Source organism: Scheffersomyces spartinae (assembly GCF_019049425.1).
Source record: "Scheffersomyces spartinae strain ARV_011 chromosome Unknown scaffold_12, whole genome shotgun sequence".
Taxonomy (NCBI): Eukaryota; Fungi; Ascomycota; class Pichiomycetes; order Serinales; family Debaryomycetaceae; genus Lizanozyma; species Lizanozyma spartinae.
The window spans coordinates 66,055-84,393 of record NW_025065059.1 but is presented as its reverse complement, the minus strand read 5'-3'; the positions used below and the strand labels follow the sequence as shown (position 1 = coordinate 84,393).

The window sequence follows — 18,339 nt, the reverse complement described above, 5'->3', positions numbered from 1 at the left end:
TGTGTCTGTTACTCTGTACTGTGTGTTATTGCTGTCTGTTGCGATGTGTCTGTTTCGGTGTGACTATGAGCTCGTGTGTGAGTCTGTCTACTCTGCCTATGGTTGGGTCTGTTCAATCACTACACTCCTATCTACACTACACTACACTAATACAGTCTACAGTACAGCACTGCTGTCCTACTGCTGTGTCCCGTCCCATCATATCTATTCCTATGTACAAGGTATATACTCATCTATTTTTTAGAGTCCTCTTTTATCTGCTCTGTCGTGAACGGTTGGTCTTCTCTGGCCTTATCAAGCATAGGCTTAATTTCATGTTTGGCCAATGCTGCATTCACACAAGTGATGTAATCTTCCCATAAGTCAGTGCATTCGTTATGTAATGACTTACTCTGAAGAAACTTTTCAGAGTACCATTTGTTGAAACACTCATCGTACTTTTGTTTGGCAGGCGTACACTCGGGTGCGAAAGAAACCGACATTATGTTCCCCATACTGCTGACGTTTATGGGATCGTGACAGGTTGATGATTGTCGGTGTGGAAAATGTTTTGCCTTCAATGTTTGATCATCAGAGTCGTGTGTGGACCGTACAATGAACGCGTGTAAACGTAAACATAGTACTACTACTGCTGTTGTACTGCCGTTACACTGCTTTTATACTGCTGTTACACTGCTTTTATACTGCTGTTACACTGCTGTTATACTGCTATTACACTGCTGTTATACACTACTATATCGCTACTGTATCACTACCGTATTCCATGAAACGATACTCTATAGCTCCTTCAACTCATAGAAGGAAAACCACTATAGATCCAGATTACAACCATGCCATAGAAAGAGCCAAAGAAGAACTAGAACGATTGGATCAAGAAAAGACTTTGGTTCTACAAGAAATCGACAGATCTCTAAGCCAAGCCAATAACGTCATAAACCATAAGATCTTTCCCGTATTGAAGAAGTACTCTCAAACCTGTGATGAGATCAAGAACAACTCTTCATTTTGGAAGTACTTTTTTGAGCAATCTGCTCTGATCAAAATAGAGAGTTACGAATCCCAAATAGACGATAAAGCTGGCGTTGGGAAATCTGAGAGTGTTGATGGTGCTGGTGCAACTTATAATACACCAATTGGTGATGTAGAAGCTGATAAATTACATAGGAAAAGACCAAGACAAATACAGAGACCAATTGTTGCTGAAGATGATTCAATTGCAACTTTTGAAAGTACAACGACAAATTTAAAAAGACCCAATAACAATCGTGGTGCCATAGACCAGTCAACTCCTCAATGGGGTGGAGAAAAGCTTAATAATAATGTTAACAACAACAATATCAACGATAATAGCAGTTTACTGTTGGAACCACCTCATCTTCAATCTACACATCAGGTAAGAAAGACTCATCCTCCAGTGAAGACTCAGACAATACGAAGATCACTTGACAGCTATCATAAAGTATCGATATCTCCTCAGAAACAGACTACAACCACTCCTAAATCGAGCCATAGGTTTTCTACCAAACTCGAAGCTTGGAGAAATTCTTCTCCTACAATGCCAGAACCTCCTGTTCTAGAGTCAGGCATTACTCCTCAACTAAATAGGTCTTCTGAGGGTCGGAGGGTGGTGTCTCCAACCCGTGGATCACGCATATTTGGGGGAGCAACATCATCAACATCATCATCCAATAGACTAAGGACTGCGACCACAGCTCAAGTTATTCTGACACCGCTTCAAAGATGGAGACAAGATAAGGCACAGGCACATCAGCAGCAGGATGATGACGAGGAGGATGCTCGTATTGCTCCCCCACGACTACTGAGTTCTCGTTTGCCACCTGTTGGTGCTGGTACGGCTGGTGCTGGTAGTGTCTTAGCAGAGGAGTCTGATTTATCTGGAGATATGGAACCACCAGAATTGAATACCATTGAATTCAAACAACAAAAGTCTGGACCCAACGAGAAAGACAATGTCTTTCTAGAAACAAGTGGAGGCTCGTCTACTTTGTTCCATTCCGTAATGCATTCTGAGAACAGCACTCACCATACACATAATAAGTCGGATCATGATTCTGATAATGATCAACCATCTGGTTCAATGTTTGATGAAATCCTTCAGAACATGTCACAAGCATCGGCCCAAGCCAACGAATCTCAATCAGATTCTACCGATACGAGTGAGTTAGGATCCTTCTTGAAAACAAGGTTGAAAAGCCTTCGTGATGACTAATATCTACTTAGATGAAGTTTGGACTGATTAGGTCATCAGTATACCCCGGACTCTGATTAGCGACCCAGGCGCTGACAAACCAGCGCGATTTCATTGGCTGTTTCCGAGCAAGCGGCACTACCATTATCACGTTACACAAAGATGTTTCCAAAGTCAGATGATCATCCACCCACTATAAATAAAGGTATGATTCCATATCAAACGACAAAAGATTATCATATGGTTCTCATTATCAAAATCTTTTGCTAATAACATTAATAATAATTCATATATAATGACCTGCTCCCACGCTAATTGTGTTTGTGCCAAGAAGGCTACTTGTTCTTGTGGAAAGAGACCTGCTTTGGAATGTATTTGTGACAAGGCATCAACTGAAAATGTTAAGCCCTCTTCCAGTTCAGCTTGTGTCTGTGGTAAGAGAGAAAGAGATGCTTGCACTTGTGGATCTCACGGTGAGTGCAGAGAAGGAGAGACTGACTTCACTAACTTGAAGTAAATGGTGTACAGTGATCTACGCCTGAACATACAGACAAACAGACAGACAAACAGACAACTTGTCTCAAGATGAGTTAGAGACTTGGCTCTGGTTTGCAATAAGGAATTGAGCGGCAGATAGTCACGGTAGCATTATCTGATGCTACGGGAAGATATTTTGCAGACGTTTGTGATGATTATGATTATACTGAATGTATTGCAACTCATCCTTAAGTACATACACGCTTTATAGTACTACCACTGGTAGTAATAATAAAATAATTAATACGCTCCTCAAGTATAATTAGTGTATCAAATAAACAAAGTGTTACCACGACTTTATATGTGTGGCTTTTTGTGTAATTGTCGTATTCTTACGTAATCATAAGACACTTTCGCGAATAAAACCAAATTCAGCAATTAAACTTACAACGGTTAGTCTTTATCCAACACTCATTATGGCTAGATTATCCGGATTACAACGGGAGGTGATGGGCCTCTATCGAAAGTGTTTCCGAATGGTGAAGACCAAACCCGAGGAGTTCCAGATGCATTGGAGAGCTTTTATACGTGAAGAGTTTAAGAAGAACCAAAAGATACCTAAAAAGTCGTTTAATGTAGTGGAACACTTACTTCGGGTCGGACAAAGACGATTTGAAATGTACCTGAATCCTCAGATCAAAGATGTACATTAAATGTCGCTGTGATACGATGTTTATAATAACGACATTTACTTACAACGGTAGCTTTGACTTTGGTGATGTAGTTAGTTCTTGAATCAGAATGTATATAGTATAATAAGACACGACATTTTTGCGACCTCACTTACTGTAACAGTAACGACATTACCATAGTATTATTAACGCCCATACTAATGTTAGTCTTCAAAGATTTGAATATAGTTTGAGATCAAAAACTCTGTCATTTCGTTCCGGTGTCCCATGTTAAGCATTTCCTTTTCTCCATTGATATCACCGGCCAAAGTCGGAGCAAACACCACGGAAAGGTTCTTGAACCCCATTCGGTTAATTTGGGAATAGGAATCAATGAGCGTCAAATGCTGACATAATAAAAAGACCGTTTGTCTGTTAGCGGGAGGTAGCCTGTCAATGACTCTTATTCTCATCTCTCCGATCCGTCTATCCTTCTTATTAGGAGGAATGTCGGTGCTGATGCTAATAAAGTCGTCATAAAGTGCATAGGGGATGATGGGGTCGGGTAATTTCCTCAAGTACCGTTTTAAAGCCGAGGTCACAGCATTTATGTCTCCACTAAGACATTCTTCAAGTTTATCTAACGACAGTTGATCTTCAGGGTGTAAGCTTGAGAACGCATTTTCTATGGCCACTATGGCAGAGTTCCCTCCGGATATCCGGTAGATCCCTTCGGTGTCCAAGCCACGCATTTCTACTTCTGCTAAGCATTTGGTGATAATTAATGGCACTTCTGTTCCTTCATATGTCGCCCGTTTCTGTAATGTCGTACTGAAAAGTGGAGCCTGGTCGTTGCTGGAGTCTTCAGGATGGGAGTTATGATTATTACCTCCACTTAAAAAGGAGTCCAAGATATTGGTCGACCGGGATTTGGTAATAAATGTCCCAAGACTTCCCTTCTTCTCGTTATCACCAGGTAAAGGCAACATTTCAGATGATGGCATGGCGGTGGATCCACTTAAATTGTTGTTACTATAATTGAAGGTGTTATTGCTGGAGTTATTGGGGTAGCCGTTACCATAACCATTACCATTGTTATGACTTCCACCACCACCACCACCATTCATATTATTGTTCCCATATCCATTGCTGCCAAAGCTATTACTGGTACCACCACCACCACCCGTGAGATTTACTTTTGGTCTTCTCCAGAACTTCAACCTGGTAGCCTTGCTGGTCTCTAAAGGCTCGTTCTCGTCAAGTATGGTGACTGTCTGGGAACCGATACTGCCATTGGTTTCAAACGATGATGAATGTAGTGGTGGTGCTTGGGGGGCTCCGTGATGGTCCTTTGATATTTGCTTCTCCAACTTCAAAACTTGTTCCAATTGTTGGTTCTGTTTGGTTAAAACAATATTTGAATCCAAAAGCGACCGTTTCTTCTTCTCTAGTGATTCCACGTCTTTAGCAAGATTCTCCAACTTGCTGGACTCTTGATTAATTCTGCCTCTGATTTCCTTCAACTGATCATTCAATCTTAACCTCTCCAACCGGAGTTTTCTTACTTCTTCGGCCACTTGTTGCTTCTCCGGGTCGGAGATCTTCTCTAGGCTGGTCAAGAACTGCGAATTGTCGGAACTGGACCGGTAGTGATCCTTGAAATGTGACAGTGGTGATGGTAACGGTGGTGTAGCAAACGCAGTTCCACTATGTACTGATGACTCGGAAGTTTGTCTTCTATGGAATGAAGGTGGAGATGAAGCAGAGCCAGCATTAGTAGTATGACTGTAGTCTTCGTTAATCCTATTAGACTTGAAAAATGAAGCCAATTTACCTGTGGATGATGGCTCTTTATTGTTGTTGTTGGTGCTGTTACCACCAGATAACGAACGTTTATGTCTGAGACCAAGCTTAGCAGACTTCAAAAGCGTGTTTCTTCTTCCAAAACTACCTTGTTGTTGGTCCTCGGAAGATCCTGATGATAAGACACGGTTACTGGCTTTAGGGGAAGTCGTGCTGCCAATAGAGTCGATCGTAGTGTTAGCTTCAGCAGAAGCGGCTGTATCTGTAGACTGTTCAAAGGGATCAACAGTCTTTGTAGTACTCTCGGCCTCTCTCAGTCTGAGATCCTGTTGCTGCTTTAAATAGTCAATGCATTCTTGATAGTCTGCAAGATCTCCAACCCCCTCTAGTCCCAATCCACGTGCACTATTGCTGCTGCTTCTATTAGTGTCGACGCAATGCGAGGTACCATCAGTGAAAGGGGCAGTCTTCTTCGGTTTGCTTGGGGTCATTGGATCACTGTGATCCAGCTGTTGCTCGTGCTGCTCGTTTGAAAGAACTGGAGTGGAGAGTGCATCGTTCAATGTGCTTGTATCACCTTCGATCTCGTCATTAATATAGTCTGGCTCAACCACTCGAGCTTGTCTGTTAGCTTTCGCCAATGGAGAAGAACAATTCGACCGTGATCGAGAATTGGCATAGTCAACATCCAACTTGCTACTGGCTGAATCAGGTTTGGGTGTGAGCTTTGAGGAGGAATTGGACGATGGAGGGTTTTTAAACGAATCGGTGTCGTTGGTTGAAATTGACGTTGACGTCACTGGGGTTCCATTAGGATCAGCCAAAGTGGAATCCGAACCGTGAGGATGGGGCTGCTGCTGCTGACTCTGACTGCTGTGACTACTGACTCTTGGTTCTTGTATTGTGTGTGGTGAAAGAATTAGTATATTCTTGCCATTAACATTTGTGGCAGTCACGTCATTCTGCACACGGTTTGCAGTTGGTAGTGAAGACGCTGCAGACATATTTGAATGATGCTCTTCATGATTATTGTGGTTGTTGCCACTTGTGGTGGTACCTTGTGAGTCAGTCGTGCTTCCTGAAGATGCAGACATGGTTTTATTCATAGAAGGCGGTGTCTCTCCATCTGGTGAAAACGACAACGGAGGCTGTAACATGGGAGTGGATTCGTTAGTGCCGTGGCTATTATTATTATTATTGTCCTCTGGGAAAGTGTCGGTGTTGATTATGTCCAAGAAGATCAGTGAACCTGACTGGTTTGTGTTAGAACTAAGAGGTAACTCTGCTGCCGGTGCTCTGCCTTTCCTCTTGTTCAATTCTTCATCTGAATCATTGACCTCTTCAATGGACTCGTAGACGCTTTTGGAAGGAGCCTCGTGGAGGTCGTCGATGCTTGGGCCTGACATACCTGATGCCACTGAACGGTGCTTGTTTGGCCCCCTGGAAGCTGTTGACGAAGGAGTCGACATGAGTTTATGGCCAGAAGGAGGGGTTCCGGCAGTGCTGGCAGCAGGAGCAGTATTTCTGGCGGAATGGTGAGCATCTGGCGTATTGGGTAAGGAAGTATCGGGACAAGGAGGAAGAGACTTGTTCACTTTTGATCTGAGTGAAGTATTGGAAGCATTCTGAAGCTGGAAACTCGACCGGTTTGTCTCTGTGGCGTTGATACTGGGAGAATCCTGATTGGTTAGCAGAGTTTCGCTTAAGATGGACGTGGTGTCACTGGCAAAGGTATCGCGTGGAGTGGCAGCAGCGGAGGCGATGCCAGTGCCAGTGCCAGTGCCAGTGCCACCATTAATTGTCTGATCCTCTTTATACCTAGAAGCTGCCTTCTTCCTGGCATCATACTTCTTTTTCTTCGCCACAAGTTTCTCGTGACAGGTCATACAGAAAAGACCCTTGGACGTTCGAGCGTACCGTAGATCTTCAATCTGTTTCTTACACAGACGACATTTGAAACAGTTGGAGCAATACGCTTGGTCGCCCGTCAAAATGGCCAAGTCGTCGATCTTCTTGCCGCACTGCTTACAGTTGTACGAGCAGTTGGAACAGATAAGATTGCCGTTCCCCAACACGAGAAAATTGGAGTTACAGCCAAGGGAGATTCCACATTTGGAACACGTGAAACAGTTGATATGCCACCGGTCGTCGCCTAGTTCGTACGCGTGGCCCTCGTAGATGGGGAGAGCACATTTCTTGCACGCCAGTAGTTCCTGAACGAACCCTGGTTGTGCTGGACTGACTTGGAGCGACACTCCTGGACTTGGGCCTAAACCCATTGGTGGAGGCGAAAGAGCTCTCATTGGGATGGGTATGAACAATTGAAGTTGTTGATGATTCTCTGCTCTTACTTAACTTCTGCTTATGCTTAACGTCTGCTTATGCTTAACGTCTGCTTATGCTTAACGTCTGCTTATGCTTAACGTCTGCTTATGCTTAACGTCTTCTTATGCTTAACGTCTGATCTTCGTCTGGTTGACCTTCTTTGGTATTGAACAATGACGGATGACTGAGTGTGATTCGAGGCGACACGCTCCACCAGTCAGACACACACACACACACACACACACACACAAACACAAGTTTACTTTTTGTCTTGGACTTGATGTCGAAGACAACTAACTAACTGATAATCAACGAGAAAACGTGAGACACAACTGTAATTTCTTACAAGTAGGTTTTGCTACTATGGATGTTGATAGTGTTTCACTGGATATCGCGTACGGAATTGGGAACCGCACTCTTTCTCTCTGTCTTATTTTTTGTCTGATTCTGGTTTATTTTTGATTTACGACACCGTGATGCGCATGTACAACACAATACACATACAATACATATACAGCACATTTATATTATATGAAAACTATATATACATTACATATAAATTACATGTACATTACATATATGCGATATAAACATACTATTCACTTCCGACCACTAATGTCGTCGTATATAACCAGAACACCACGAATATCTTCAGTGTGGCTAAGCGAGAGCTAAAAATAGGTGGTGCTCCTGTCTACTCGACGCAGACAAAAAGGGGCAGCAAGTAAGAGCAATGGTCATAGACGTATATTAATATCAGTTGTAATAGGTACATCTTTAAAAATGTCTGAGTCTATAAATTTGAAACTCCAAATGTCGTAATAGTAAATCTAAAACATCTTTGTCTTTCCTCAAGACCTGAAAGTCCGCTACATTCAATGTCAAAAGCCTACATTCCCCTCACCGCAAAGTTTCACGACACACACCCAAGCACACAACGTTTGGCTCTACTTGACAGTGGGGTGTTTCACAAGATGCTGCTGATACTTCCCGGTTATAATCAGTTAGGCACTAAGGATTCTCTGTGTCGTGTTCATTAATACATAAATTTACCCGCTCTTGCGGTTGCTCCTTTTCCCCCACATCTCAAGCTATTGTGATCTCGTTTCGTTTGTCCTTTCTTTATAGACTGCAAGGGGGCACACCAGGTCGTTCTAGGGCAACCCGTAGTAAGGAAATATCCCTATAGGTCCACAGATTCCTCAATATATGAAACGGTGGATTCTCAGTTGTATCATTTCGCCTGAAAAGCAAAACTTTTTGTCTGTTTTTACCTATTGATAAAGTCGGTCATGTACGGAACCACCCATTAGATGTCTGAAATATTTTAACATATATCCATTAATTATTATAACGTTACTATTGAAGACTTTAATCATATCTGATCCTTTCCTCGTGTCCTGTATATAGAACCAGGTGTGTCAAAGTTCTGTCAAAGGTTCAACTTGGTATATTACTACTCTATTCTATTCTATTCTATTCTACTCTATTCTACTATATTATATTATATATATGGCTACAATTCTTCGGCAGTTAAGTCCTTCTTAATGCGGAACGGCCTACCTCTCCAATCTATCTCATGTCCTATCATAGCAATTACCCAAATAGGCAATGCCAATACTTCCCTCGTCATCCAAATGAATAACCATTGTAGGAAAGGACGTTTGAGACATAAAAGTTGTTCTTTACGTAACCAAGTTGGGACATTCCTATATTGGCAAATTATACCAATTAAGGTTTGATATTGGATATAGTCTGTAATCACCCAAATGGTCACGTGCGCGACGAACCATTGCCATTTAAACCATTGACTCCAAAAAAGGACACTCACGCCGACAGTACCATAGATTCCACATACTAATGACTCGGTTAAAGGTTCAACCAATGTAGCCATAAGAACCATGTATTTCCGGACTCTGAGCCACCGCACTCTTCTTTTGATATAATCTTTCACCAGGTTATCGCTCCCACCCAATGGTTGCACCACTATATCCCCAGTCAAGCCAGATGTTCTTCCATGCAATTGTTCCCACAAGCCTATACCGATCATGTTGTCTTCACCAATGTATCTGGCAAAGAAATCAATGTGTTTGGAGTGGCCTGCATCATCAATGACTTCTTGATGACTAAAGAATTTAGTGGGCATCAGTTGATGGTGTATTCCCAGTACGGCTGTCGTGATATCTGCCTTGGAATAAAGATTCAGTTTCCCATTCACACATGGTGCAATAGACAAGTTATTCAACAGAATATAGAACTTGGAGTGCGAAGTAAGAAGAAACATCTCATCCAATTCAGCTCCTAAATGCTTGGTGGAATTTGAAGGTTCACTGATCGATGAAATGCTTAGTGCCGTAGGAACGTGATGAACTAGTTTAACCTTTCTGGAATCATTAACTCTTTTCCCGTTATTCAATTGATATTGGTATGTTAAAACACTGTTCCGCAACACCGTACGATTGGCCCAGACGTTAGAATCCATGATCCATAGTAAATCGAATTTGGCTCGCTCTACTCCTTTGTACAAGTTATTAACTTTGGGATTAGGTCCATAATAATCGTGTCCCACTAAAACTTCCAGGTCGATGTCAGGATATTCACTGCATATTTGATGTAGCAAGGGGATCAGTGGGTCTTGAGCATCATCCACGCAAAGTAGAATCTGAATTCTGTCACTAGGATATTGTTGTTCGAAAGATGACTTGAGACAGGTGTACATTTCTGGGTCTATTCCTTTGATGGGACGTATTATGGTCACTCCGATTGATTGTACATCACTCCGTTCGTCATCATCATTATCATCTGTTGAAGCCAATGATGCCAGTGAAATGGACGTCGATAAGAATCCCTTAGCAGTCAATTTTTTAGGAACAGCATATGATCTTAAAATGCAGTAAAATCCAGAATACGCTACTGAGAGTATGATGATGTAAGTCACTAAGAACACGATACCAACAGCTGTAGTAGCAATATCGTGGTCCATATTTGACCAAAGATACAATTATCAAGTGTACTTAGGGGGCACTGGCAGAGAGACACTGACTGCCGACACGCCCTTTGTTAGTCAATAGTGAAAAGGTAGTGTTGACTAGTTTCAGATCAATAAGCTGTTCTGTGCCAGTACATATTTTTCACTCATCGGTACAAATTTCTACAAACGGAAATTCCGGCATGTCATTGCTCAACTTATAGAGCCGATCGCCGACACGCGTCTATATATTACGATTAGATATGTATATGCTATCCATGAAAACGTGGCAGATTGATGGGCATGTTTGCAGCAGTATACTAACTCACATAATGGGTCTAGTTAGTCAGAACATACATGCAATAGTATGGACCTGTATATAATTGTACCCGAGGACTTGATAGCTTTGCAGCCATTCAATATTGCCATACATCCACATTGGATACATCTGAAAGAAAAAAAAGCAATATTAGTGACTCCTCGTAATTCTAGCTTATTCTAGTTAAAATGTAATGACAGGTCATTTAATATGCAATAGATATCGTTGTAGTTTCCGCGCTACCGCTAACTTTTTCAATTTCCTGTTACCCGAGGCAACTGTGTACATCAATGCTCCCACTAGTCCATTCTATTATGGGGTTACCCGCCCCACATCCCCCACCTTCCTAGTAACATATGCACGTCTAGTCCGAAACTCCGGGGGAAACTTTTCAACTGTGTCAAAGTAATGTATGTGTACATTCTGTGATCAACGTCATTACGAGCTCGTCACGTGATCTGCCTCCCTTGTATGGTGAAAACATAACACATACTTTCCTCGGTCCAATAGTAGCCAAACCCAAGGTTCGTATTTCCAAGCACAATTTCTCACTTAGACTTCGAAACGTTTAATTAATCTGAACGAAAACTTTCCCTTATTTATACTATTGCTAACAGAACAGACTACGATATTGCCCCGCTCACTTTTCACTTGCAGATGCTACCCTGAACAGCGGCACAGTGGAAGGTTAGGTTTTGGTTGACTATTAGTGTTAGAGTGCCCCCCTCCGGGCAGTGACACAAAGTGCCGATTTGTGGGGTGGCCCAGCGGATCGTCCAAAACCAATATAACCACACATGTTAACGGAAAATGATATTTAAGGAGCAAATTCGTTACCTGAAAAGAAAGAAAAATATCCTGATTGTTTTCGGCGTAACGGATATCAAAAAAAATTATTTATAAGGAAACGAATAGTATCATGTTGAGTAAGTTGCGGTTATCAAGCACTAGAAACATCATGGGTAATTCAGTTAAACAATTTTCCACTTCAGCTACCAAGGGTGATCTTTTTAAGTACCAGAATCAATTACCAAAGTTGCCAGTTCCTTCTTTGGAAGAAACTGCCGCTAAGTATTTGAGATCTGTTACTCCATTTTTGTCGCCAGATCAATTGGCCGCTACAAAAGCAAAGGTTGAAGAGTTTGTTCGTCCTGGTGGCGTTGGTTCAACTTTGCAACTGCGTTTGGAGCAACATGCTAGTGGTCAAGAAAACTGGTTGGCCGCTTGGTGGGATGATTGGGCATACATGAGTTACCGTGATCCTGTGGTTCCTTATGTTTCGTACTTTTTCTCCCATAAAGACATCAATAATGTCATTGGTAAGGATCAATTGTATAAGGCAACTTTACTTGCTCATTACACTCTTCAATTCATGGTTGAGGTTCAGCAAGAAACTTTGGAACCAGAAATCTTAAAGGGTAACCCATACTGTATGAATGCGTTCCATTACATGTTCAACAACTCAAGAGTGCCTGCCCCAGGTGCTGATATAACCAAGGTGTACCCAGGTGAAGAACATCGTTATTTCCTTGTCATCTACAAGAACAATTTTTATAAGGTTGCACACCATGACCCTGCTACTGGTCAACTTTTGACCAAGGTCCAACTTTACAATCAATTTCAATTGATTAAGAACTCCAATTTGCCTGAAAGTGAACCTGTCGGTGCTTTGACATCTTTGAACAGAGACGAATATTTGGCTGCATATGAAAATTTGCTTAAATCTCCTATTAATGCAGCCTCCCTTGAATCTATCTTTGCTTCCTCCTTTGTCATTTGTTTGGATGATAACTACCCAATTACCATCGAAGAAAAGTCAAAGAACTGCTGGCACGGAAACGGTAAAAACCGGTTCTTTGACAAGCCTTTGGAATTCTTTGTTTCTGCTAATGGTAACTCTGGTTTCTTGGGTGAACACTCCAGAATGGATGCTACCCCAACCGTCCAATTAAACAACTATTTGATTGCTCTGCTTCAAAAGGAAGACCCTGTTGCTTTTGTTGACCTGTTGAAGTTGGAACAATTACCATCCGAATTATCACCTAAAAACTTACAATTTGATTTAGACCCAGTTTCAAGAGGAAACATTGCTCTGGCTGTCGCCAAATTTGATCAAACTATTGCTTCTCACCACGAAGAAATCTTCCAATTTTACGGTTATGGTAAGAACTTGATCAAACAGTTCAAGGTTTCTCCAGATGCTTATGTTCAATTGATGATGCAGTTGGCTTACTACAAGCTTACTGGAAAAGTTAGACCAACTTACGAATCTGCAGCTACTCGTAAGTTCCTTAAGGGAAGAACTGAAACGGGACGTTCTGTCTCAATTGAACTGACTGCGTTCGTTAAGACCTGGAGTAATCCTTCAAGTTCCATTGAAGATAAGGTAGCTACATTTGTTGCTGCTGCTAAACAACACGTTGGTTACTTGGTTGAAGCTTCCAACGGACGTGGTGTTGACCGTCACTTGTTTGGATTAAAGCAAATGATTGCTCCTGGTGAAGAAATTCCAGAAATTTTCACTGACCCAGTGTATGCCTACTCCTCCACTTGGTTCCTTTCCACATCTCAAGTACCTTCTGAGTATTTCCAAAGTTGGGGCTTCTCACAAGTCATTGACCAAGGTTTCGGTTTGGCTTATTTGATCAACAACGAGTGGATCCATGTCCATATCAGTTCAAAGAGAGGCAATGGTTTGAACAGTGACCACTTGAAGTGGTACTTGACGGAAGCTGCCCTTGAAATGAAGGATACTTTGTCAAAGGGTTTGTTGGCTCCAAAGGCAAAGTTGTAAGGATTTCTTGAGTGTTAGTTTAGAGTTTCAAGGTAGAATATCCCTTTGTATGCTGCAAGAAGTATACAGCACTCTTATTTATTTATTTATTTATTTATTTATTTATTTATTTATTTATTTATTATATTATATTATATTATATTATATTATATTATATTTATATTTATATTTATTATATTATTCATTTAATGATCACAATAATCTCTGTTTGGTAGTTCCAGATCCAGAATTGGCTTCACACACACCATATCAAACGGCTGTGAGTATCATTCTACGGGGAGATCATCTGATGCATGCACGCTCCAGTATTTATGTAGACTGGCTGCACAAACACTAAAACTGTAGGTGATAAATTTCAGTTTGGTTTGGTCCGTAACTTTCTCTTCTCCCACGGCCCCACTTTCTATTTGCCTTATTGCAATGGCAATAAAAGTACTTTATTGCTTAGCACTCAAAGTAGACCATTGGTGATACACAACCGCAGATCATGAAGAAACAAATCTCCAGTCATAGAATGATAAGAATGAAGTATTAATAGCTCAGTCCTTTGTTTCAGTTCGATAAATTTCAGCGTCTAATCGGTAGTGTAATTGAGTTTTGCTTGCGAGTTAATGGTCATCGAAATCAGTAATAACTTTATTAGTGCTATAATGTGGTGTGGAGTTATGTGGTTATGGCTGGGAAGATGTCATTACTTTGAAATTAGTTCCGTAATCCCAGTGACGTGAACCATAAAACCATATGCTCAAGTGCAGGTCAGTTTGAAGCTTATGGTATGGCTTAACCAGTCTATCACCTTAACCCATTGAATATATTGAATTAGTTTAGTGTTACCTTGTAAAACTCGAATCTTTGCCTTGCAATTCATGGTGATGGGCAAATTATTTGTGTTGTATCAATGCTAGTGGAGGAATACAATAAACGAATTTTTTCAAAAAAACAGCCAGCTTGTGCCTCGGTTGCAAATGTTCATCGCCCGTTCAAGTGTAAAGTATTTCTGTCCTGTTAAATAGGTATCAAGTATCGCTATATGTCTTGCAAAAAGAGAATTCTATCACTTTCTTCCCTTCACAACCCACATTCAATAAGTTTCAGTAGTTGTCTCACATTCCGTGGCATAAATACGCTGATGACGTAGTATCTTCTAAAACCCAATTAACTCTTCTCCAATTTAACGAACTAAACTCATTTTACCTTACTAACTTGTTGATGTTTGGTTCAGCATCCTTAATCTTCAACCAGTCTCTGTGTTTCCCTTTACTTTAGCTAAATTTTAAACTAGATTATAATGGTGGTAACTCGAACTTTGATGATGCGACTCACATATTCTTCATAAGCTCAAAGTCGGTAATGTATAAAACTTATTTTAACCACAGTGAATAATTGAAAGAACATGATGAGGTCTTGTTCTAACTTAATGGTACGTTTATGATGGTTTCCACCCATTTTAACAGGAATTGTTTAAAGCAAAACTTTTGGAATCTTCTGGTACTGCAAACTCTTACAGGGAGATAAATCCATGACACTAAGTTATCATCTCATAGCATTTCACTTATGAGATCTGCTTTATCGCCCCCTTAGCGTATTGGTTTTCATGTTATTCAGTTCCGGGAAGATTAAGTTGCAGCAGGTTGGTTGCTCATTATGTCCTGAGAAGCTTTTATAAATCGTATAACCCAAATTACACATCAAATGTTTGGATCTACGGGAAATCAAGTAATTTATCTCCCTAAAAATAGTTTCTAGGTAAACACATGCTCAAGAACTGATTTTTGATAGACAGTGCAGTTTCTTAACCACGATAAAGTGTATCACTTTGTAAATCAAAGCTAAATGAATTGTTTTAAAGTTAAACAGACTCTTTTATATCACTCTTTTATATAATTTCTCTTTGAAGTTTAATAACATAACCCTCAGAGTAAATAATATGGAATATACATTCATATGACCAAGGAGGGACGGCACAGATACAATAGATGTATATATATTACCGACCAGGCACTACTAATGTGAAAAATACACGTTACTATCAAGCATCCTAGTGGTTGACATGTTCATCATACTAACTCAACTTCCAATATGATCATTTCAATTGACATCAGGATGTGTGAAAAGAGTGATATTAATTACGAATAATTTAATTGCTTTATTATATGTAACAAATAATTCGGTCGAAAAATACCTTTCAAAGGTAAGACCAAAGTGATTTATATTATAATTTCTTTCATGTCAACAGCTAGTTAGCTCATAGGAAACTTCATTTTTGTCAACTTAAAACTTTACAATTAAAGAGCACAGTAGAAACGCTTGGGAATCTGGTAATAAGATAAATCTAAGTATGGTGATAAAAAATCGAGATAGACTTCCGCATAATAAAGTTAAGTGTATTTTCTATTTGATAAACAACAGCAGCGTCTCTTACGGTGTCTTTTGATATCAATTTATACATAAGATGAATTAAACTAGCATTATAAGCCTTATACTGAATTTGAGGGTCTTAAATCAATTGTTATAGAAAACCAAGATAACTTTGACCCGAATCAAAGGCAGCATATAGCCATCTTTCCTCCTCTCCTTGTATTTTGCGGAAGCAGGTTTAAAAGGTCTACTTTAAACTTCCTCACAGAAATTGAACTCCTAACCTCCCTTTTGATTATTTGTACGGACATGTTTAAGACATACTATATCCTGAGGGCTACTTTCACTTGCACTGACTTCTGGATTCAGTTTCCTGCAGAAGTTGCTACAAGTATATTCTTGCGTAGTTTCTCGATTTCAAAAGTTTGACCATTTCTTTTTACTACTTTCAGTACTTCCTAGAGTGGTCAGTTTTGTGAAACTCAATGCTTACTAACTTACATCATCCTACAAACCTTTCGAACATTGTGTATCATCAATTCTCACCGGACAATTCATTTTAGAAACCGCTATATGAATTTAGTTTCTCAAACTATGGAAGCTATACCTGGATAACAGCCATAAATGCTGAAAATGAAAGCTATTATTTACAAAAAGACATATGAAGACGTAGCGCGTCTGAGTGTTCCAAACAACACTAACATTGTAGATTGCGCGTGAAGTATTACAGAGAGAGCAACTTTTTGAAGTGTTACTACTAACAAAAATGTAGCTGATAAACTGACGAAAAACGACTTTTGCTACCTAAGCGAATTGGTCGTCTGTTGTTGAAAGTAGCAAGAGTCATTTCAGTGGTCGACTTCTTTGGTTCTCTCTTAGCCTCAGACGCACATACCGAGTGAAATATTTCTCGATGTATCAAGTAACGCCATAAGCGATACAGTCACAACAGTTTCTCTTCATCCATTGTCTAGGTTCACAATCTGTGCTGTTCCCGCTCACAAAGTACAAACTTCCTTCCCAGTCTAAACACCCGTCAGTGATGCGGTTATTAATATTATCATACTCATAGTCATATGTTCCATCAGTAACTGAGATCAATCCATCTAGTTCCTGTTCCCCGATACAATCCAACCATAGGTCATAGTCCAAATCCATGTCTCCATCCACAGGGGCTACCACCAATTCACTCGAATCATCACTGTATAGCGTTATGTTTGTAGTATTAGCACCAACACAACTCGCAAACTCGGTAATATTAAAACTAAAACTTACATCTCTCTTAGCCATTTTGTTGCCAGCTAGCATGGCTGCATTCACTTTTGTACTCCCACATAGCAGTGTAAGAGTTATCACACTTAATACTGATATTTCTTTCCAAAACATTGTACTCAAAATGCAAGCATCATATTTAATAGCGCCGGACAAGACATGTGCCCTGGTCCTCAACGGAATACTGCATAACTGTTCAGATCCTTTGTAATGGTCTTCCCCTGACTTCCACTTAGTCAGGTGATAGCAATTATAGGTGCGAAAAATATACTCACTGATCTCAGCGAGTTCATTTGTTTTCTGTAGAGCTGTAATGAACTTAGTTGCTGGAAATTCGATCGCTTACAGCTATAGAGAAAACATTAGACATCAGCTCAAAGGACGTATACAATTAATTGTGCAGCGATCATAGACACTATGAATTAGTTAGTGTTATGATATCGTTCTTTAAATGTAGAAGAAGCTTTTTAAAGTTCGAAAGCATGCAAATCAAACTATAATGTTTCATCATTGAAGATCGTACCTCAAGAAAGTTCATACGTAAAGGACTATATGCGTGTTAACAAAAATATTTGAAACATGAACGTTGTCAAAGTTGCGGAAGATGTTGTAAGGTAAATGTAAGCGTGGGAAAAGCTCGTCTCAATCTACCCAACGAGATACCGGATGTCACGCCCAATATTAAAATAGTTCCAAAAATCGATGCACTTAAAGAATAAAAATGAAAAACGTTTGATATAAGGGTAATATTGCAAGATATTAGCTATATCCTAATACGTTTATTTTTTCAAGCTTGAATGTCTGAGTGTATAACTGAAAAGTAAAGAAGTGTATAAATCGAAATATGAAAGGGTAGAGAGTTACGGTTGAAATTAGCCGTTGCTGCATCAACTACCGACCTTCCTGCAACAGGCGGGAATAATGATAATGACGACCTTAAACCAACTACAAACGCTTGGTGTGGACCTTACTTTTCAACAATGAGCACAAAACTAACAATTGTAATTCATTGGGGAACCACTCCCTAATCTCTAACTTTCTTACAAATTTTCTATCAGGCTTACACCACACATGAAGGTCACAAGTTTTAAGGAGGTTTTTCGCAGCAACTCCTGAAAGTCCAACTATCTGAACGTGAATAGT

The 18,339-nt window shown here is 40.2% G+C and overlaps 3 protein-coding genes across 3 annotated transcripts; 2 read left to right on the top strand and 1 right to left on the bottom strand.

The window, feature by feature from the left end:
- Positions 1 to 763: 763 nt before the first annotated feature.
- On the top strand, positions 764 to 2,230 carry ASK1 (Ask1p; the record flags this gene model as incomplete). The annotated part of the gene is made up of 1 exon (XM_043191559.1): positions 764 to 2,230. The coding sequence occupies one exon, from the start codon at positions 764 to 766 to the stop codon at positions 2,228 to 2,230; it is 1,467 nt and encodes a 488-aa protein (XP_043048866.1).
- Positions 2,231 to 3,581: 1,351 nt separating this feature from the next.
- On the bottom strand, positions 3,582 to 10,468 carry KQ657_000731 (uncharacterized protein; the record flags this gene model as incomplete). Its single annotated transcript, XM_043191558.1, has 2 exons — positions 3,582 to 7,181; positions 9,317 to 10,468. The coding sequence occupies 2 exons, from the start codon at positions 10,466 to 10,468 to the stop codon at positions 3,582 to 3,584; spliced, it is 4,752 nt and encodes a 1,583-aa protein (XP_043048865.1).
- Positions 10,469 to 11,730: 1,262 nt separating this feature from the next.
- On the top strand, positions 11,731 to 13,566 carry CAT2 (carnitine O-acetyltransferase; the record flags this gene model as incomplete). Its single annotated transcript, XM_043191557.1, has 1 exon — positions 11,731 to 13,566. The coding sequence occupies one exon, from the start codon at positions 11,731 to 11,733 to the stop codon at positions 13,564 to 13,566; it is 1,836 nt and encodes a 611-aa protein (XP_043048864.1).
- Between the last annotated feature and the right edge of the window lie 4,773 nt (positions 13,567 to 18,339).